Source organism: Oryctolagus cuniculus, chromosome 6, assembly GCF_051225735.1.
Source record: "Oryctolagus cuniculus isolate XC-2025 breed Fujian yellow rabbit chromosome 6, ASM5122573v1, whole genome shotgun sequence".
Taxonomy (NCBI): Eukaryota; Metazoa; Chordata; class Mammalia; order Lagomorpha; family Leporidae; genus Oryctolagus; species Oryctolagus cuniculus.
In genome coordinates, this window is record NC_142872.1 from 150,513,531 (window position 1) to 150,534,948 (window position 21,418).

General features: G+C 46.3%; 1 protein-coding gene and 1 long non-coding RNA gene across 10 annotated transcripts; one reads left to right on the forward strand and one right to left on the reverse strand.

Moving 5' to 3' along the window:
* The first annotated feature begins 35 nt into the window (after nucleotides 1-35).
* Nucleotides 36-6,560, forward strand: TYW2 (tRNA wybutosine-synthesizing protein 2). 9 transcript variants are annotated; one of them, XM_070075473.2, is made up of 5 exons: nucleotides 36-1,765; nucleotides 2,967-3,259; nucleotides 3,852-3,973; nucleotides 5,091-5,146; nucleotides 6,341-6,560. In XM_070075473.2, the coding sequence occupies exon 1, from the start codon at nucleotides 178-180 to the stop codon at nucleotides 1,486-1,488; it is 1,311 nt and encodes a 436-aa protein (XP_069931574.1). In that variant the 5' UTR covers nucleotides 36-177; the 3' UTR covers nucleotides 1,489-1,765; nucleotides 2,967-3,259; nucleotides 3,852-3,973; nucleotides 5,091-5,146; nucleotides 6,341-6,560. The 9 variants fall into 9 exon arrangements, with proteins under 9 accessions (XP_069931574.1, XP_069931572.1, XP_051700767.1 ...); XM_089336478.1 differs by having other exon boundaries at nucleotides 48-1,956; XM_070075471.2 differs by lacking the exon at nucleotides 2,967-3,259.
* Nucleotides 6,561-7,989: 1,429 nt separating this feature from the next.
* LOC127486442 (uncharacterized) lies at nucleotides 7,990-21,386 on the reverse strand. The gene is made up of 2 exons (XR_016236601.1): nucleotides 20,962-21,386; nucleotides 7,990-8,252 (listed from the first exon to the last, which is right to left on the reverse strand). It is a non-coding gene; the product is annotated as an uncharacterized LOC127486442 (long non-coding RNA).
* Between the last annotated feature and the right edge of the window lie 32 nt (nucleotides 21,387-21,418).

The window sequence follows — 21,418 nt, forward strand, 5'->3', positions numbered from 1 at the left end:
ACAATCGCGACGAGACATTCAGTTCCGGCCCGTTCGTTGACGTCACTTCCTGTCTCGTATTAGCGGCTTAGGCGCCGCTTTTACTGCTCCAGGCGTGGATATAGCGGGAGTTGTGACTGGACCCTGCACAGAGAGGTTCTCGCCTGGGGAACCGGAGAGAACACAGACGCTAGAAACATGCCGAGAGAAGATGGGAAGCCCGTGGCTGTTGTGGCCGTCGCGACTGAACCTCGGTTTACCCAGCGCTACAGGGAATACCTCGAGAAACAAAAGCTCTTGGATAGGCGGCACCGTGTAGAAAAGATGCCGGATGGCACCGTGGCGCTCCCGGTGCTGGGGGAGACCCTCCCCGAGCAGCACCTGCGGGAGCTGACCGATCGCGTGGCCCCAGGCAGCACCTGTGTGCTGACGCAACTCCTGCAGCCTGTTCCTTCAAAGAAGACCCGGAGTCGTGCACCTGCCCAGAGACTGTGCCTTCAGGTGAGGCGGTGGGTGGAGGCCCGGGGAGTGGCGTGGTCCGCGGAGTTGGAGGCAGATTTGCCCCGATCCTGGCAAAGGCATGGCGACCTCTTGTTGCTGAGTGAAGAATGTTTTCAGGCCAAGCAGTGGGGAAATCTAGAACCAGAACTCTGGGACACCGTTGCCTCGGCGCTTGGCGTCCAGCGTTTGGCCAAACGAGGGCGGGTATTACCCGACGGCACTCGGACTCCTGCAGTGACCCTGCTGCTGGGTGACCATGGCTGGGTAGAACATGTGGACAATGGTATCCGATATAAGTTTGACGTGACTCGCTGCATGTTCTCTTTCGGAAACATCACGGAGAAGCTGCGCGTGGCATCGCTGTCCTGCGCTGGAGAAGTATTGGTGGATCTCTATGCAGGGATTGGTTATTTTACATTGCCCTTCCTCGTTCATGCTGGTGCCGCCTTTGTCCATGCCTGTGAGTGGAACCCCCATGCTGTGGCTGCTCTGAGAAAGAACCTGGAGATCAACGGAGTGGCAGATCGCTGCCAGATACACTTTGGGGATAACAGAGTACTGAAGCTTTCGAACGTTGCAGATAGGGTGAACCTGGGGCTGATTCCCAGCTCTGAAGAAGGCTGGCCCATTGCCTGCAGAGTCCTACGACAGGACGCTGGGGGCATTTTGCATATCCACCAAAATGTGGACTCCTTCCCAGGGAAGCGTCTCCAGCCTCCTGGAAGCAGTGAAATGGAGAAAGAGCATTGCCCTTACTCTCAGCAAATTATCACCAACCAAGAGGAAAATGGAGCTACCAGGGATTCTGGGAGAAAAGTGCTGTCACCAGCCACCAAGCCGGAATGGCAGAGGTGGGCACAATCTGCAGAAACTCGAATTGCCACTCTTCTTCAGCAGGTGCACGGGAAACCATGGACGACACAGATCCTGCGCATCCAGCCAGTGAAATCCTATGCTCCCCACGTGGATCACGTAGTCCTGGATCTGGAATGCCGTCCTGTCCTCTAGTTGGCTAGAGGAGGTAGTTCCAGGATACAAGGATCCTGGGATGAGTGAACACTGTGTCAGCTCCCACTGAGTGTCTACCTGTTTCCTGTCCTGGAGATCTATTTTAGTATTTTATGGCCCTGAAAGTGGCTCTAGTCTAATTCAAATCAGTTACTTTGCCTTCCATTGATCACACTGAGAATGAGCTACACACCTGGGAAAAGCAGCATGTCTCATTGAAGTGAGACCCATATATGCAGTCATGAAGTATGAATTCTGACTTCAGTTCTGACCTGGGGTACATGTTTCACTATTCATTTGGCCTTGAATTTCCTTATTTGCAAAATGAGGGTATCTCTGAACTGTCTCAAATGTCTGTTTTAAAAAAGAGTTGTACACAAATGAAAGACATGATAGTGTTTCCAAAGTCATTCCAACTACAGTATGGGAATCACCTGGAGGAAGGCCAAGTTGGAAATAGGGAGATGGGTGAGGAGGCTTCTGTGGTTGTATAGGCACAAGGTGATGACGTCCTGGGTTAGGGTGCTGTCATTGGGAGGTGGATGGATTTGGAAAAGAAAGTTGACAGGACCAAACTATGGAATCCAAATAAGGCATTCACATGCTTCTCCTTTCACTGTGACTCAAGGAGGGAAGGAGACAAAAGTCACTCTGCTGTATCAACTTCATTCCTCTGTTAGCATTCCTAAATGAGTATGAGGAGATGTTTTATGTATTAAGTTGATTGTAGTAGGAAAAGAGTTAAACCATAGAGAATATACATTTTTAGCCCTAAGCTCGTGCAGTAACTTCTGATTACTAGCTATCTTTAAAATTCTGATTAAAATGTTACACTTTTATAGGCTTGAGACTCCCAATTCATCTAACGTCCCTGGCCAACAACATCAGGGACATTTGCTATATGGAATGTGAGATATGCTGCAGATTCTTGTGAACCTTGCCTTATTTTATGGCTGTCAGCCGTCACCATGGTTTGCCATTTGGCTAACTCATTAACTGTTTTGATGCGTTTTGAAGCCATCTGGGTGTGTTGCTTGATGAAGGAGATATAGAAGTGTGCCTGTGTTGGGATTCCGAGTGTATCTGAAATGTGGCTAGCTGAACTAGGGCAGAGCTGCTTGTCTTTCTCTTGCAATAGCGGCAGATAAGGACGGGGTTGGTGCTGTTTGTGTTATCCAGCAAACGTTAACTGCCTACTATATAGGAGTCACAGGAAATACAAATACCCATTAGATAAAGCTCCAGCCCCTGAGGATTTCATTACTACCAGCAGAAATTGCACAAATGCTCAAAGACTTAAGATTACAATAAGATGAATGCCATATGTGTGACAGTGTATCGTAGGGCTGCAGTGGTGGGAAAGAAGAGTTGAGAATTGCATGAGAGTGTCTTCCTGGAGGCACTGTTTAGATGTCTCTTGGAAACTGGGTAAGATTTTTTCTTAAAGATTTATTTATTTATTTGAATGAGTTACACAGAGAGAGAAGAGGCAGAGAGAGAGAAAGAGGTCTTCCATCCACTGGTTCACTCCCCAATTGGCCACAACAGCTGGAGCTGTGCTGATCTGAAGCCAGGAGCCAGAGCTTCTTCCAGGTCTCCCACGTGGGTGCAGGGGCCCAAGCACTTGAGCCATCTTCTACTGCTCTCCCAGGACATAGTAGAGAGCCAGATCGGAAGTGGAGCAGCCAGTACCCGAACTGGCGCCCATATGGGATGCCCAGCGTTTCAGGCCAGGGCATTGACCTGTTGTGCCACAGCACTGGCCCCCTGGGTAAGATTTTGATTGGTGGTGTTGGGGTAAAACATGTAGTAGCTGAAGAGAACAGGAAGTACAAAAGTCTGAGTGCTGAGAAAACGGGCCATTGTCTTAGATGGTGTGGAACAGAGGAAGTGGAGAGAGATGCATTAAAGATAGGGGTTGCTATAAGGATTAAAAAGCAGTGTCTTATACACAGTAAGCCCCCTAGGAAATGTTAGCTATCGTGTGATCCCTCCTCAGAAAGCAGCCGATTTCTGGCCATTCCTGTCTTCCAGTGTGTTTTTCCTGTGTTTACCTTGATCTCCTCTTTTATATACTGGGTTTCTTCTCACTTGCGTGCCAACCTGAGGCTTGAGCCCATGTGAACAGGGAATGTGGAGAAGAAACAGTGGGGGAGATGAGTCAGAGAGCAACGTCTGGGGATTGAGACGTCACCTTCTTGCCATAGACCGGATAGGCAGATGGTACTGGTAGAGCTTGCTGAATTAACTCACTTGATCAAGAGTTTTCGAACTGCTAATATATACAAGTATGCGTGGATTTCAAAATATTTTCCACCAAACCAGCTTATCTTTTAATTCCGTTTTCTACATGTTTTTTGAAGTCCCTTCAGATACTTCAGGCCCTGAACATGCAGTGGTAGAAGACTGACATGGGCTCTGCCTTCGTGGAATTTAAAAGTTCTGCTCATTCAACTCTTGGGCTCAACTTTCTGCGTGACCTAAGGCAAGTAATGAAGATGGCTTAAGATTTAGTTTGTTTACGTGTACATTGGGGTTAACAACTGCACATACAGATCCTATAGGGTAGTTGTTAGTTTTAAATGAGTTAACATGTTAAACTGCCATCACAGTGACTGGCCTAGAGTGAATATTCATTTGTCACCTCTGTATCTGCTGAACCACCATTTCACAGTTTGGCTATTAGTGGTCGCTACACATCTGGCTTACTGGAAGCACAATGTGTTGTTTTAAAAAGCCATTCACTGTTAATTAGGATTCCCTGTACAATCTCTTCATTAAGCCCTGCTCAGGTCCAGTGACAGGAAGAGGAATAACTCTGAATACTACCCGTAGTGCGCTCACTCTGGTGACATCAGCGCAGAGAAAACAATGTCAAGTGCTGAGATAGAAGCAAACAGGAGTTTTTATGGGGACGCAGGCAGAGGAGGTGGGCAAGGTGACTGGGATGTGGGGGTCGGGATGTTCAGGCGGAGGTTGAAGAGTGAGCAGGAGCTGTGTAAGCAAACGAAAAGAAGGCTCCAGAAGCCTTCTCTGTTCTTGAGTATATTCATTGAGAGTTTTGTCTGAGGACTTGGAGGATTGGCCTAGTCAGGACGAAGCACCTTGCCAAGAATAGAAAGACTGAAGGATTCGAGAGGCTCAGTCCAGGAATTTAAGAAAGGTCTAAAGTAGGGGTGGGGAACGTCCAACCTGCGGGTCCCCTGCAGAATCATTGGTGTGGCCCTGCAAGGCAGCTGCCAGCAGGACCTGAAGTTCAGCAGGTTCCTAACAGGCTAATTTTTAAGTTGATAATTTTGTATGGCCCATGAATGATGTTATGAATGTCCAAATGGCCCTTGGCAGAAAAAAGGTTCCCTCCCCTGGGCTTTCCATGCAAGCTTCAATAATATTAATTCCTGGTTAATATCTCCAGTTTTTGGAGATATTGTAATATTTTTAAAAATAATATTTTTGAGCTTCTCAATTCATTAACTTCATAATTTTATAATTATGTACATGTATAAATTATGAGTACAGTGTGTATATTTAAAATACACAAACAAAATTTAAAATAAGTAACAAATAGAAAAAGCACTTTAATTCATTTTCTCCTACCGCAGGTACACGTAAGCAGAAACCAACATACATCACTCTGAACAGCCCAGCCTAAGGATGGGTAAGCCTTAGTTTCAAACTACTATTTTAAATTAGTGTAACTGTTTCAATGTGTTTAAAATAATGAGAAAACCAATCCAGTTCACTTTCGGAAAACAGGCAGTTCCTCAATGCGTTAAACATAGGCTTATCAAATGACCCAGCCAGGGGGACCCTCAGGATGATATTCAGGAGGAGCGGAAACGTGTGGCCACGCAGAAACCTGCACAGGGATGTTTGTAGCAGCATCAGTCACGGTCCGTCCACTGATGAATGCAGAAACAAAATGTGATCTGTCCACACAGCCGAGTCCCTAAAAAAGAACGCATGCTGCGAAACACTGCAACTCGGGTGAGCCCTGAGAACCCGAGTGAGCAGCTCATCGCAAAAGGCCACTTAATGTAGAATCGCATTCATTTGAAATGGCCACAATAGGGACAGCCATCGATAACGGTAGGTTGCCAGGGGCTGGGAGGAATGGGGAATGAGGAGTGTGCTCATGTCACTGGTTTCTTTTGGAGGGAGGAGGAATGAAAATGTTCTGAAATTAGTGGTGCTGTAATATACTGCTAACCACTTAACTGGATGCTTTAAAGGGTATAATGTGAATTGCATCTCAGTTAAAAAAATAGGGAACTGGAAAGCTGGAGAGTTTGAATTTTAATAGCATTCAGCCAGGTAAAGGCAGAGGCGGCTTCTCCAAGCTGAGCTGTTTCTGTCTCACTGAACGGTTTCTCTTGGGTCTGTACAGGTAGCGCTGTGTCCTTCCTCGTGCCTCTCCTGATTGTACGGGTTGTTCCTGGGAACCTTTTCCCTGGTGCTCAGAGGGGTAACTCACTGGGGATATACTGAGAAATACAGAGTTGACTCACAGTACCCATCCCGGTCCCCCTTTCTCTTAAAAAAGGCTGGAAACTACACGAGTGAATGTCCTGGCTTTTCTTGCAGTGTAGTGGCCACGAGCATCAGTGGTGATGAGAACTTACAGAAAGACGTCTCTGGGAGGGTTTGGGTCTCTGTCTCTGGGGATGCGGCAACATCTCAGCAAGTCTGGTAGAACGGGATTGTAGGACTCTGACTTTTAAAGGAGCGCTTTGGTCAGCCACACTTGCCTTTAAATGTCTATTTTTAAACTTCTTATCATGTGAAAAGTAACTTGCAAACCCACCAACTCAACAAACTTATTTAAGTCTCTGTTGGATTTTTTTTTTTACAGGAAAGAAATAGTTCTACCTGATATTGTGAATAGTGGGTTAACCAGATCTATAAGATATGATAGAGGTGAATAAATAAAACAGTGACAGAGTGGGAATGCTCACAGCTCTCAGTGCCCAAACAGCATTTTGAAAAAAAGTTGTCCCAGATGTTTTAACTGTTAATGCTGCCACCTAGTGGAGATATTGTGCAAATAAAAACTCATTCCATCTTGAATTACATCCGCGACTCCATGGTCGGTCTGTATTCTTTTCCCTTCCATTTCCTCTCCCTTTTTCAATGTGCCAGACACTGTGGTAACCACTAGGAATAAAATAGGAAACAGAAGCAGACTCAATTCCAGACTCCCTGGACCTTATACTGTAATGATGCGCTGGGCATGAATCAGTCACACACCACAGTGCTCAGAGGTTCTTAATGCTGTCGGGACCCAGACAAGGTTGACCTGGTTAGGAAGGTCAAAGAAGGCTTCCCTGAGAATATGATGACAGCCGGAAGCTGAAGGGTGAGCAGAGTTGCTGAGTGACCAATACAGAGCATTGCCGTCCAGGCCATGAGGACAGTGTGTGTAAGTGCCCTCTGGAGGAGTTTGTGGAACTAGAAAGAAGTCCACAATGGATGGAGAGGGTCGAGTAAGGGGTGAAGAGGTGTTGATCAGGTGGCAAAAGTAAGCAGTAATCAGACCAGGCAGGGGATTCTGTAGCCTATATTAACAGCTTATCCCAACAGCAATGGGAAGTCTTAAGCAAAAACGTGATGTGGTTAAACGTGGTGTTTTATAAATTCACATTTCACCATAATCCTAGTGTTCTAAAACATTTTTAAATTTTTAAATATGCCCTCATTCAAAACCTTCCTTTGCCCTAATCTCTCCACTCTCATTTGGAACCACTGGGGCTGTACACATCGTCATAGTCAAGAATTGTGTTTATGTTCATGGGAGAAATGCTGGCCTCATGCTATGAGTTGATTCACTTGGGGTGTATTCCTTCTTTCGTTTTCTAGAAAAGGTTTTGTAGAATTCTTAAGACTTCTTCCTTAATTGTTTGGTTGAATTCCCCAGTGAAGCCATCTGGGTCTAGATTTTTGTGGGAAGATCTGTAACTACAAATTCAACTTCTTTAAAAGATGTAGGGTAAACCAGGGTATTTTGATGTTGTTAAATGCGTTTATTATAGATGTTTTTTATTTTTTTTATTTTTTTTTTTTTTTATTTTTTGACAGGCAGAGTGGACAGTGAGAGAGAGAGAGAGACAGAGAGAAAGGTCTTCCTTTGCCGTTGGTTCACCCTCCAATGGCCGCCGCGGCCGGTGCGCTGCGGCCAGCGCACCGCGCTGATCCGATGGCAGGAGCCAGGAGCCAGGTGCTTTTCCTGGTCTCCCATGGGGTGCAGGGCCCAAGCACCTGGGCCATCCTCCACTGCACTCCCTGGCCACAGCAGAGAGCTGGCCTGGAAGAGGGGCAACCGGGACAGAATCCGGTGCCCCAACCGGGACTAGAACCCGGTGTGCCGGCACCGCAAGGCGGAGGATTAGCCTAGTGAGCCGCGGTGCTGGCCTATTATAGATGTTCCAAGGATACACAGCAGTAGAGAATAATGATCCTCCATTCCCCTGTCCCAGCCTCCCAGTTTTGTCAGTTTTCAGCCTGTTCCCCACAACCGCAGGTATTTTGTGTTTATTCACGTGAGTGATGAATTCCAGTCATCATGACACTGTGTTCATAGCAGTTTCAGTGTTCATCTGCAGTGGATGAGCACATGCCAGCGTTTCATTGTTAGAGCTTGCAGAAGTACAGAACCACCACACATCCCTTAATATAATGCAGACCCGATCGTCTCAAGATGCCTTTGTTCCATGGCTGTATTCAGACCGGATCCAGAGGTCAATGTGCTGCATTTGGATGCAGTGTCCCTGAAAGGAGGGAAGAAGCTGTAAACACCTCTCATTACTGGAGCTGACCATTTGCATCCCCTCTCTTTTCTTGAATTGGCTGATTATCTCAAAGAATTAGCTTTTTGTTCACTTATTTACCTGTTGTATTTCTATTTTCTCTTTTAATTTCTGCTCAGATTTTTTTTCCCTTGCTCTTTTTCTACTTTCAGGAGGAGACAGTTGAGATCATTGCTTTATCCCTAATGTAGGCACTGAATGCTATTATCTTTCAGTGCTATTTTAGCCTCACCCTACACGTTTCTTTTTTTTTTTTTTTTTCTATTTTATTTCTATATTCTCAACCCCCCCCCCCCCACCCCCCCGTGGTGGCAGGAACCAGTCTCTTGAGCCATCACCTCTGCCTCCCAGAGTTTGTTTAGCAGGAATCTGGAGTTAGGTGCAAGTGCTGAGTGTGCACTCCAAGCACTCTGACACAGAAAGCGGCCATCTTAACCACTGGACCAACTGCCCAGCCCACGAAGGGCGATTTCTTCTTCTTCTTTTTTTTTTTTTTTTTGGACAGGCAAGTTAGACAGTGAGAGAGACAGAGAGAAAGGTCTTCTTTTTCCATTGGTTCACCCCCCAAGTGGCTGCTACGGCCAGCATGTTGCGGCCAGTGAGCTGCGCCGATCCGAAGCCAGGAGCCAGGTGCTTCCTCCTGCTCTCCCATGCGGGTCTCCCAAGGACCTGGGCCATCCTCCACTGCACTCCCGGGCCACAGCAGAGAGCTGGACAGGAAGAGGAGTGACCGGGACAGAATCCGGTGCCTCAACCCGGTCTAGAACCCGGGATGCCAGTGCCATGGGCGGAGGATTAGCCTAGTGAGCCAGGACGCCGGCAGCCCTACACATTTCTTAAAAAGATTTTTTTATTCTTATTTGAAAGTCAGTTAGAGAGGGAGAGGGAGAGACACAAAGAGACGGACCTCCCATCCACTGGTTTACTCCTCAGAAGGCCACAATAGCCAAGGCAGGGCTAGGCCAAAGCCAAGGGCCAGGAGCCTCTTGCATGTCTCCCACATGGGTGGCAGAGGCCCGAACATTGGGCACCTTCTGCTGCTTTTCCCAGGTGCATTAGCAGGGAGTTGGATCAGAAGTGGAGCAGCTGCAACAGGAACTGGCACCCATATGGGATGCTGGTGTTGCAGGTGGCAGCTTTACCCTCAATACCACAATGCCAGCCCCTCATCCTACACATTTTTATGTCTTGTGTTTTCATTTTCATTCAGTCAAAATTACAAGTGGCCAACGACATAGCTTCCAGTCACCTAGCAGCCACTCCCTAATGTCCAATCCTGAGCCCCTGATACAGTCCCATCCCTTAAGGAAACCAGGTAACTATTAGCAAGCTGAGTACACTGGATTCCTTCCATCCTGGGCAGGGCAGTGATTCACGGCGACTGGAATTGCCCATCTCCACGTATGAGTTCACCTTTGTTGCCTATGAAACATTGGCTAGCACTACTATCCAAGAGTTTACAGACGTATGATCCATTGATATGTATCTTACATAACATGGCCTTTGACCTCGGGATCTCCTTTACAACAAACGAGATGTGTCAGTGGGCATGTAACCATGGCATTTATCTTATCACCTACTATACAGCCTAGAAGTGCTGGGTTGAAAAAAAAAAACTATGGGAAAAAGTTTTGAAGATGAAACTGAAGCAAAAGCTTAGAATACTCCGTGAAGATGGAATGCCATCCACCAGAATGCAGTATACACTTGATTTTTTTTTTTTTAATTTTTTTGACAGGCAGAGTGGACAGTGGGAGACAGAAAGGTCTTCTTTTACTGTCGGTTCACCCTCCAATGGCCGCTGCGGCTGGTGCATCGCGCTGATCCGATGGCAGGAGCCAGGTACTTATCCTGGTCTCCCATGCGGGTGCAGGGCCCAAGCACTTGGGCCATCCTCCACTGCACTCCCGGGCCATAGCAGAGAGCTGGCCTGGAAGATGGGCAACCGGGACAGAATCCGGCGCCCCGACCGGGACTAGAACCGGGGGTGCCAGCGCCGCAGGCAGAGGATTAGCTTATTGAGCCGCAGTACCAGCCTGCAGTATACACTTGAAACCAACACCCTTATGTGGTGTGTGTCCCATATGGACAGAATACATATGTTTAGGAATGAAGGGGTAGAGAGAAGTCCCACGGTGACAGACTGAATAATGGACCCAAATGTCCCAATACCGGAACCTATGAAAATGTTATCTTACATGGCTGCTATGGTGTAAATGTCCCCTCCAAAACTCATGTTGAAATTTAATTGCCAGGGGCCAGTGCTGTGGCACAGTGGGCTAAAGCCCTGGCCTGAAGCGCAGGCATCCCATATGGGCACTGGTTCTAGTCCCGGCTGCTCCTCTTCTGATCTAGCTCTCTGCTTTGGCCTGGGAAAGCAGAAGAAGATGGCCCAAGTCCTTGGACCCCTGCACCCACATGGGAGACCCGGAAGAGGCTCCTGGCTCCTGGCTCCTGGCTTCAGATCTGCACAGCTCTGGCCATTGTAGCCATCTGGGGAGTGAACCAGCAGATGGAAGACTCACTCTCTCTCTCTCTCTCCCCCTCTCCCCCTCTCCCCCTCTCCCCCTCTCCCCCTCTCTCCCTGCTTCTCTCTGTAACTCTGCCTTTCAAATAAATTTAAAAAATCTTAAAAAAAAAAAAAGAAATTTAATTGCCAATATATCAGTATTAGGAAGCGGGCCTTTAAGAGGTGTTCAGCTTATAAGGGCTGGGCTTTCATGATAGATTAAGGCACTTACTATGGGAGTGGGTTAGTTATTTCAAGAGTGGTTTGCTAAAGCTGGCACGGTGGTGTAGTGGGTAAAGCCACTACCTGCGGTGCTGGCATCCCATATGGTTGCTGGTTTGAGTCCTGGCTGCTCCACTTCCAATCCAGCTCCCTGCTAATGTGCCTGGGAAAGCAGTGGAAGATGGCCCCAGTCCTTGGGCCCCTGCACCCATGTGGGAGACCTGGAAGAAGCGCGTGGCTCCTGGCTTCAGATCAGCGCAGCTCCAGCCATTGTAGCCATTTGGGTGAGTGAATCAGCAGCTGGAAGACTTTCTCTCTCTCTGCCTCTGCCTCTCTGTAACTCTGCCTTTCAAATAAATAAATCTTTAAAAAATAAATAAAAATTTTTGAAAACAAAAGAGTGGGTTGTTATAGATTCAAGTTCAACTTCCTCAGCCTTCTCTTGATCTCCTGCATGTGCTGTCACCACAGGCTGCCTCTGCCATATTATGAGTTGGCAGCAAGGCCCTCAGCAGATGTGGCTCAACTTGGGCTTCCCAGACTCCAGAACCATCAGCCTAACACAGTCCTGCTGCCATCATTTACCCGGTCTCGGGAATTCTGTTACAGCAGCAGAAAATGGACAAGACCTTGGTACATGGGACTTTGCAAAGACAGGGGCATTGCCCTGACTTATCTACTGGGCTTGATACACTCACAAAAGCCCTTGGAAGAGAGCACTTTCGCTTAGTATATGTGATGATTTAAGCAGAAGGTTACGGTAATGGGAAGAAGGGGCCATGAGCCAAGGAATGTAGTCAGCCTCTAGAAGCTGAAAAGGCAAGGAGACAGATTCTGCCTGGAGGCCTCTAGAAGAAATGCAGCCCTGCTGACACTTCGATTTTAGACTTCTGACTTCCAGAACTGGAAGAAGATAAAGTTGTGTTATTCGAAACCACTAAGTTTGGAATAATTTTCTGTAGCAGAATAGGAAATTAATACAGGATGAACATTCTTAATCTGAAAACCCAAAGTTCTGAAATGCTCCAAATTCTGAAGCATTCTCAGTGCCAATCTGATGCCCCAAGTGGAAAATTCCACACTTGACCTCATGTGACAGCTGAAGTTAAAACACGGGCACACTAAAAATACTGTATAAAGTTACCTTCAAGCTATATATATATATATATATATATATAAGATGTATATGAAACAAATTCTGTGTTTAGATTTGAGTCTCATTCCCCAAAAATCTCATGTATATGCAAACATTAAAAAATCCAAAATCCAAAACTCATTTAGTCCCATGCATTTCAGATCAGGGATACTCCCTCTGTTCACTCACTCACTGTCAGGCCCAGGGACCCACATGGGGAGTTTTTGCTTGCTGTTGCCACAACTTTGAGTCTAGAGGTCCTGTTCCCCCTAAGAGGGAAATTTTTCACCAAGAGATGTCATCATAGACCATTTAAAATTTAGCCTGCAGAGGCTCCCCAGTCACTTTAGGCTCTTTATGCAAAGGTATCAGCAGGCAAAGAAGGGTCCCCCTCCTAGCTGAGGTCACAGAATGTGATCACCAAGAAGCAGCAGGGTCACTGTTGCACAAGTAAGGCAGGAAGGAACATATTTTACACTGAAGGTGTCTTAAGAGATCGCTTATCCTTCCCAGCCCCATGTCAGGACTAAAATGGATGATGCCCAAAATAGCAGGGTAAGGATTTCTAAAAACGGCTCTCCGTAAATAAGCAGTAAAAACCCTGGCACCAAATGCCAAAGTCAACTTTTTCAGAACCCTAAAATCTAAAGGCTTGCAATAATCCAAGGAGAATTTATTCAAGAAAAACAGCTAAATCTTGGTAAAAAGGGAAGCAGCTTAGCTTGTTCTATTCCCATCCACCATCTCTGATATATAATGGTAAGCAGCAGTGGTGACGGTAACATAGTCTTGCCTTGTTCCCGACTTTAGGGAGAACACCCCCAGAGTGCTTCACTGTGAAATGATAGGCTGCCGTTGTTAGGCAGTACCAGAGTCCTACCATATCCCTGTTTTATCCTTGTCCTGTATTGTCACTTTTATCTTGGACCAGCTGACTGATTGTATGGAACTTTTCTAGCCTCTGTTGTGTTCCTGGGTCACTTTTTCTAACCATACACTAATGCCACCATGTCTTCATTGTTATAGATTTACAATAGATCCTGATAGCTGACATTACAAATCCTTCCACTTGGTTTCTTAAGGTTACCTCAGCTATTACTGACATTTTCCATTTTCTTATGAATTTTAAACCAGCTTGCCAATTATCGGAAAAAATAAACTGCTGAGATTTTTTTTTTAGAGAGAGTACATTGACTATTTAGGTTGATACCTTTAAATATTGACTCTTCCATCTTGAAATTTTTATTCTACTCAGGTATAGCTATGAAGTGAGAAGTGATTATCAGAAAGCTGAACTGTATAGGATTCCACCTAGAGTGAAGGGTCCTATACTTCCCATCTATCACTGAGATATTATTTTCTCTTAAAACAAAATGTATTTTGGGCCTGGCGTCGTGACAGAGTGCGTCAAAACACTACCTGCAATGCCAGAATGCCATGTAAGTCTGGCTCAATCCCGGATTCTAGACTTCGATCCAGCTCCCTGCTAATGTGCCTGTGAAAGCAGCAGGAGATGGCCTCCGACACCCGTGAGGGAGCCCCAGATGAAGCTCCTGGCTTCGGCCTGGCTCAACCCAAAGGCCACTTGGGGAATGAACCAGCAGATGGAAATCTCTGTCTCTTCCTCTCTTTCTGTAACTCTGCCTTTCAAATAAGTAAGTAAATTTAAAAAAAAATACAAATAGCTGAATTTCAATGAGCATATTTGAATTTTACTTTAATAAAAAGAGACAAACCATAAAATAACTTAGGGTCACTTTTTTTTTTTTTTTGGTAATTCCAAAGGTCTGAGATAAAGTTAGGGGGATATATTTTGGCTGCTAACCACTGCCCTTCCTACCAGAGCCCGCATCTTCCATTTGAAGGAAGCATCAATATATTTGTGGGTGATGGGAAAGGGAAGGAAGTAGGGACCGTTTCCTACTGCTACCTCTCACTAAGGAAGCTAGGATTTAAATACATGATCTAGTATGAGTGTACTTCAAAAAGTCTTTGGATAATAGAATTAAGAAATTAATTCTGTATAAAAATTTTTGAAACCATATATTTGAGGGATCTTCTAAAATCTTGGGAAATGTGTATTATGAAAAAATTATGTGTGGATTTCAAAAATTTTTTTGCCACCAAAATAAATTTTTCAGTTCCGTTTTTGCACTAATTTGTTGATGTGTCCTTGTAAGCTTGACCATTTGGATGGTCTCTCTTAAGTCCTGAAATGTCGAGGAATGAGGAAAATAACTTCATAAATTCCTTTTTTTGTTTAAGGTTTTTGAATTGCTTTAAACAAAGACCTGACTGATGCAAATGTTGACAGAAAATTCAAGCTAGTTTTTACAAATTCTACATCTAATGGCTTTGAAAGCTACTGAGGCTTTTTGAGTCACTAAAGCTAAATGAAATATTTTTAAAAAATACATTTATTTGAAAGAGTGACAGGGGGTGGGGGGAGAGAGAGAAACTGAGGGAAAGGGGTGGGTGGAGGGAGAGAGAGAGAGAAACAGGGAGAGATCTATCTGCTGGTTTACTCCCCAGATGCTTGCAACAGCCAAGGCTGGCCCAGGCTGAAGCCAGGGGTCTAGCACTCCATGCACATCTCCCATGTGGGTAGCAGGGACACAGGCACTTGGGCCATCAGGTGCAATGTTGCAAGGCTCAGTAGCAGGAAGCTGGACTGCAAGCAGAGCACCCACTGCAGCACACGGCCATCCCCAGACTGTTGTGTTTGAGCACGGGTAATCTGTGTACAAAAGTTGGTGTGTGGGGCCAGCACTGTGCCCTGGATGCTCCACATCTGACCCAGCTCCCTGCTAATGGCCTGAGAAAAGCAGCAGAGGGTAGTCCAAGTGCTTGGGCCCCTGCTATTCATGTGGGAGACCTGGAAGAAGCTCCTGGCTTCAGCCTGGTCCAGCTCCGGCTGTTGCTGACACTTGGGGAGTGAACCAGTGGATGAAAGATCTCTCTGTCTCTCCCTCTCTGTAACTCTTTCAAATAAATAAATCAATCTTTAAAATAAAAATGTTTATGTGTAGATGTAAATACACACACCCCACACTGTTCTGGGTAGACTCAAGGAAGACTTCAGCCAAGTTGTGCAATATTCAAATCAGTGTAGAAATCAAAGATTAATTTCAGTGGATTGCAGCTATTTTTAAAAAAACTTATCTTTTCTCTTAAAAATTCCTACACATTATATAAATTACCTCATCTATACAAATTTAGTTTTAAGCTAATATTTTAAAATACTTAGCCAGGATCATATTCAAACCTTCATTTTAAATAGGGAAAGCAAGACCTACTGTTTAGGGACTTGCTTTAAATCCTATGTAAGACAAGAATAACAATTTCACCAGCTGAAAGTTCTCAGCCCTGATGAAATTCAGTCTGAATATTTTATACTAATAAAACTTGTACATTAAAAATTAGTGTTAAGCCCAAGGAACACTGGATTCTACACAGCAACCTGTCTCGGTCCTTCCGTTGCAGCAAAATGCCCCGCCCTTGGGGGAAGACAAGCCCCCTTTCATGATCTGTGTCCACTATTCTACTAGTGATCCATATAACTAAAAACAACAAAATCCCTCTTTTTCTAAGAGGCCACAGGGATTAATCTCTCCTTGAGTCTACTTTCCTTACTCGTCAACCGACCTTGGAACAACCATCCCAAGTCCTCTTCGCCTCGGAGGAGAGAGATTGCATCTGGTAGAGGGCCAAAAACTGGCTTTGGGCCCTGACGGGCAGCCTTCCTCTGAACCCATCAGACTGGAGAGAGTATTTCCCCTGAGCTGTCCTGACTGGGACCCAAATGATATAGAGTCACCGAGGCTCTCAACAGGCATCACGATTCTCATAAGGGGGCTATGTGCAGCAGCAAAGAAGCCAACTAATTTATCTAAGGTAAGTGCGACTGTCCAGAAGGCAGATGAGTCCCGGCAGCCTTTTTTGAGCACCTTTTTATTTTTTATTTTTTTAAAATATGTATTTATTTATTTGAAAGTCAGAGTTACACAGAGAGAGGAGAGGCAGAGAGAGAGAGAGAGAGAGAGAGAGAGAGAGAGAATGTCTTCCATCCACTGATTCACTCCCCAATTGGCCACAATGGCTGGAGCTGTGCCAACCCGAAGCCAGGAGCCAGGAGCTTCTTCCAGGTCTCTCACATGGGCTCAGGGGCCCAAGGACTTAGGCCATCTTCTACTGCTTTCCCAGGACATAGCAGAGAGCTGGATCAGAAGAGGAGCAGCTGGGACTAGAACCGGTGTCCATATGGGATGCCTGCGCTTCAGGCCAGGGTGTTAACCTACTGCGCCACAGCGCCGGCCCCTGAGCACCTTTTTAAAGCATACCATGTGTATGCTCCCATAGATGCAGAAGCCCCTGAGACTAGCCGCACCATTAATTTGGCGTTTGTATCCCAGTCGGCCCCAGATGTTAGATGTAAGTTACAAAGATTGGAAGGGTTCAAGGAAAAGCTTCTTTATGAATTGGTAGATCTGGTTCAACAGGTCTATAATAATAGAGATGACCTTGTTATTACCCAGACAAAAAGGTGGCCAGGATTATGGCGGTAACCTTTAAAGAACTGGAAAGAAACCCCAGAGATTGGGCCAACAAGGACCCACTAAGACAAGATTGCCCTTAAGAAAAGATCAGTGTGCCTACTGCAAGGAAGCCTCAAAGCCTCATCAGTACCTGGAGGAACCTTCCTGCTCCTTACTTCGGGTTGGCAGAAAAAGAAGTCCATTCCTTGAGAAAAAATGAATCCAAGATTGATATCAGAAAAGTCCAAGTAGATAGACTGCAGGGAACTCAATTACAAAATAAAATTAACAAAATTAGAGAAATCATTTTAAAAAATAATAGATATAAGGGGCCGGTGCTCTGACATAACAGGTAAAGCTGCTGCCTTCAGTGCCAGCATCCCATATGGGCACCGGTTCGAGTCCCGGCTGCTCCACTTCCGATCCAGCTCTCTGCTGTGGCCTGGGAAAGCAGGAGAAGATGGTCCAAGTGCTTGGGCCCCTGCACCCGTGTGGGAGACCAGTAGAAGCTCCTGGCTCCTGGCTTCGAATTGGCACAGCCCCAGCCCTTGCAGCCAACTGGGGAGTAAACCAGCGAATGGAGGACCTCTCTCTCTCTGCCTCTCCTTCTCTCTCTGTGTAACTCTAACTTTCAAGTAAATAAATAAATCTTTAAAAAAAAAGAAAATAATAGATACAAGACAAAACGAACCTTACTTCGCTAGTTACTTCCCTAGGAAGCCTGAGCTCTGCTCCTAGTATTCTTAAACATTCTGAATGAGAGCCATCCCATCCCAGCAGGGTTTCTCTTTGTCCTGAACCGTTTTTCCTGATGATTATCTAGAAGAGATTTTATTAAAAAACAATCAGTACATGCACTTTGTTTACAGCAGTGCACAACACTAATGATAACTTTTAGAGCTTTCTCTCAGATGTTTATTCATAAAACAAGAACTCATGTTTTTGCTTCTCCCACATGTAGGCTTCTGAAGTGTGTTCTATATTTCTTAGCATGGAATATTTATAAATTGTTGGACATGTAACGACTTAATGTGTGAAATATAACTTGAAGTTGAATATGATTAACATTGATCTACATTTATACATATAATTCAATGTTGGATATAATGTATTTAATTTTTTATATGAAAGGCATGAAAATAGGTGAATATACATTATACATAAATTATTTTAATGTAATTACATTAATATCATTATTCACATTTTACAGAAATGGAAGCAGAGTTAATTATAAATACAAAATGTTCATGGAAAGTCACACTATCTTTTAATTCTATTATCCACCAACTTTATGAAGATACCTCATATGTATGTATCTGTGTGTGTGTTAAAGTTAAAACTGACATAATAATTAAAACCATATGTAAATAAGTGTATGTGGGCAAAAATATAAAATATTTTAGTTTCATCAGAAATCTTTGGTAGCATAATAAAGGAAAATTAAAATTACAAAGAAGATTACATAATCTCAAAATGTGTTGCATAAAAAAAATTAGTTTTAGGGGCTGGTGTTGCGGCGTAGCTGGTAAAAGCCAGCACCTGCAGTGCTGTCAAACCATATGGGTGCCAGTTCAAGTCCTGGCTGCTCCACTTCCGATCCCACTCTCTGCTATGGCCTGGGAAAGCAGTAGAAGATGGCCCAAGTCCTTGGGCCCCTGTAATCGTGTGGGAGACCCAGAGGAAGTTCCTGGCTCATGGCTTCAGACTGGCACAGCTGTGGCCATTGTGGCCAATTAGGGAGTGAACCAGCTGATGGAAAACCTCTCTCTCTCTGCCTCTCCTTCTCTCTCTGTGTAACTCTTTCAAATAAATAAATCTTTTTTAAAAATTAGTTTTAGAGGCCGGCGCCGCGGCTCACTAGGCTAATCCTCTGCCTTGCAGCACCGGCACACCCGGTTCTAGTCCCGGTCGGGGCGCCGGATTCTGTCCCGGTTGCCCCTCTTCCAGGCCAGCTCTCTGCTGTGGCCCAGGAGTGCAGTGGAGGATGGGCCCTGCACCCCATGGGAAACCAGGATAGGCATCCGGCTTCTGCCATCGGATCAGCACCGTGCGCCGGCCGCGGCGGCCATTGGAGGGTAAACCAATGGCAAAAAGGAAGACCTTTCTCTCTGTCTCTCTCTCTCTGTCCACTCTGCCTGTCAAAAAAATTAGTTTTAGAAACAGTTGAAACATTAATAAAGTAAGAACTGGAACATTTGCTCATTAATTTTTTTTTTTATTTAACACTCACTACAAAGAAGGAAAAATGGAGGGGCTGGTGTTGTTGTGTAGTGGTTAAAGCCGCCAGTTCATGTCTCAGCTGCTCCACTTCCAATTCAGCTCCCTGCAAATGGCCTGGAAAAGGCAGGGGAAGATGGCCCAAGTATCTGGGCCCCTACCACCCACACGGGACACCCAGCTGAAGCTCCTGGTTCCTAGCTTTGGCCTGGCCCAAGTGCTGACTGTTGCAGCAATCTGGGGAGTGAACCAGCTGAGAGCAGCTCGCTCTCTCTCTCTCTCTTTCAAAATAAATAAATTTTTAATGAAAGGAAAGGAACTATTCTCTATTTTGTATGATCATCATACAATGTTACTCACTTCCTGGCTCCTCTACCACACTTCAGGTTAGACCTTGTGGACCCTTCTGTCCATAAGGGCTTCTCTCTTGCTGCTTTAAATTGCAGTGGGTAGAATTACAAGATAAGGGAAGCAGCTGATTTGCACTTTAAAAATCTCAGTAGAGGGCCGGCGCCTTGGCTCACTAGGCTAATCCTCCACCTTGCGGCGCCGGCACACCGGGTTCTAGTCCCGGTTGGGGCGCCGGATTCTGTCCCGGTTGCCCCTCTTCCAGGCCAGCTCTCTGCTGTGGCCAGGGAGTGCAGTGGAGGATGGCCCAGGTGCTTGGGCCCTGCACCCCATGGGAGACCAGGAAAAGCACCTGGCTCCTGGCTCCTGCCATCGGATCAGCGCGGTGCGCCGGCCGCAGCGCGCCGGCCGCGGCGGCCATTGGAGGGTGAACCAACGGCAAAGGAAGACCTTTCTCTCTGTCTCTCTCTCTCTCACTGTCCACTCTGCCTGTCAAAAAAAAAAAAAAAATTCTCAATAGAAGACTTCATATTCCTCTCATCTCACCAAGTTTGCTTTCCTCTGGAAACTTAGTCATAAGATTATTCCTCCACATGTGCAGTTTGGGCAAATTTACGTAACTGGCAGTAGTAAACATAGGATTAGAAAAAGTGGCAGCTGTAAGCAAGGATACTGCAATAAACCAGGCAAGCGATAGTAGGCTGATTTAGGATGGTGACGGCAGTAATAGAAAGGAGACTGGTGCAGGAAAGGAGACAATGGGGCAGGTGCTGTGGTGCAGTGGGTAAGAACCGGTGGCATCCCATATCAGAGTGTGGGCTACTCCATTTCCAAACTGGTGTCCTGCTAATACACAGGGAAGCAGCAAATGATGCCTCAAATACCTGAGTCTCTGCCACCCACGTGTTAGACCCAGGTGAAATTTCTTGGCTCCATGCTTCAGCAGCCATTTGGGTAGGATCTCTGTCACTCTGCCCTTCAGATAAATAAATCTTTAAAAACAAAGAGACCGAGAGACGGTGAAGACCGAATGAATACAATTTGGTTGCAGAATTAGCTGTGGATGAAAAGAAAACCAGAGATGCCTGAAGTGGGTCGACATCCCCTGAGTCTTTGTGGCTTTGGACATAATTGTGGCCCACCACTTACCTACTACCTTTGGAATTTTGTCACTCATCAAAGCCTAATTTCCCTCCTCTGTAAACAGGGATAATACCCGCCAAAATAAGACTGACGCCAAGCTGTAAGCCCAGTGCACCGTACATAGCAAGCAACAGGCAGACACATGGGCAGTTTTAACGGAATAACAGAAATTTAAAACAGGAGCCACAGGAAGGCCTTTGGGTGGCGGGTCCCATCTCTGAGCACCTGCGCCCTGAGGAACAGGTTTTTGGAGGCGCTCCACACTTGGACTACGGACGCTCCTTCCCCTGGGGGATCCTGATCACCCCCATGGAGTCCAGGCAGAAACTGGATTGCAGGATGCACGCTGAGCTAGGAGCCAAGGCTTCCTGCTCCCTCCATCTAAGAAACCATAGGGCTACAGTGCTGACGCGGACTACCTTTCAGTCTCAACTGGTGGTGGAGGGGCGCAAACACAAGGACGGCCAGATCTGACCAATTGCACGTATAGGCAAGAGGGGCTCAAAAAATAAAGACCTCGATTGCCTTCCGGAGGCAGAAGCACCGTCCGGGCGTGCTTACCTCGAAGACGGAAATCAAAGAGCGGCCTGGGTTCGAGCCCCCAAGCCACGGCCCCCCGGTCGGTAGTACGACGTGGCCGCTCATCGTGCTCAGCGTTTTCCGTCTGGGAAGGGGGTAGGACAGGCATGACTGTTTTTGGCCGCGCCTTCCACACCTAGCCCAGTGCCACGTAGAGCCTCCGCTGCGAAGTCGCGCGCAGCGACGCCTGACCAGGACCCAGGGCGCCCTGACCGGCAATTTCCCTGAGGTTGCTGGGGCCAGGCCTGGAGGGTGGCGTCCTTTGGCTTTTCTCTTCCCAGGCAGCTCTGAACTATGTTTATGGGACGTTTACTGCGCTCTAATAAAACAGCAAATAATCAAAACCCGCAGAGCTCGAATCGCCAGCTGAGGCGCCGCCGCGCCGCCCCAGGGCGAGGCTGAGGACTACCGCTAGGCACCGCGCGGTGGCGCCAGGGCG

Coding starts and splice junctions, on each gene's coding strand:
- TYW2 (XM_070075473.2), top strand. CDS start 178: ATGCCGAGAGAAGATGGGAAGCCCGTGGCTGTTGTGGCCGTCGCGACT.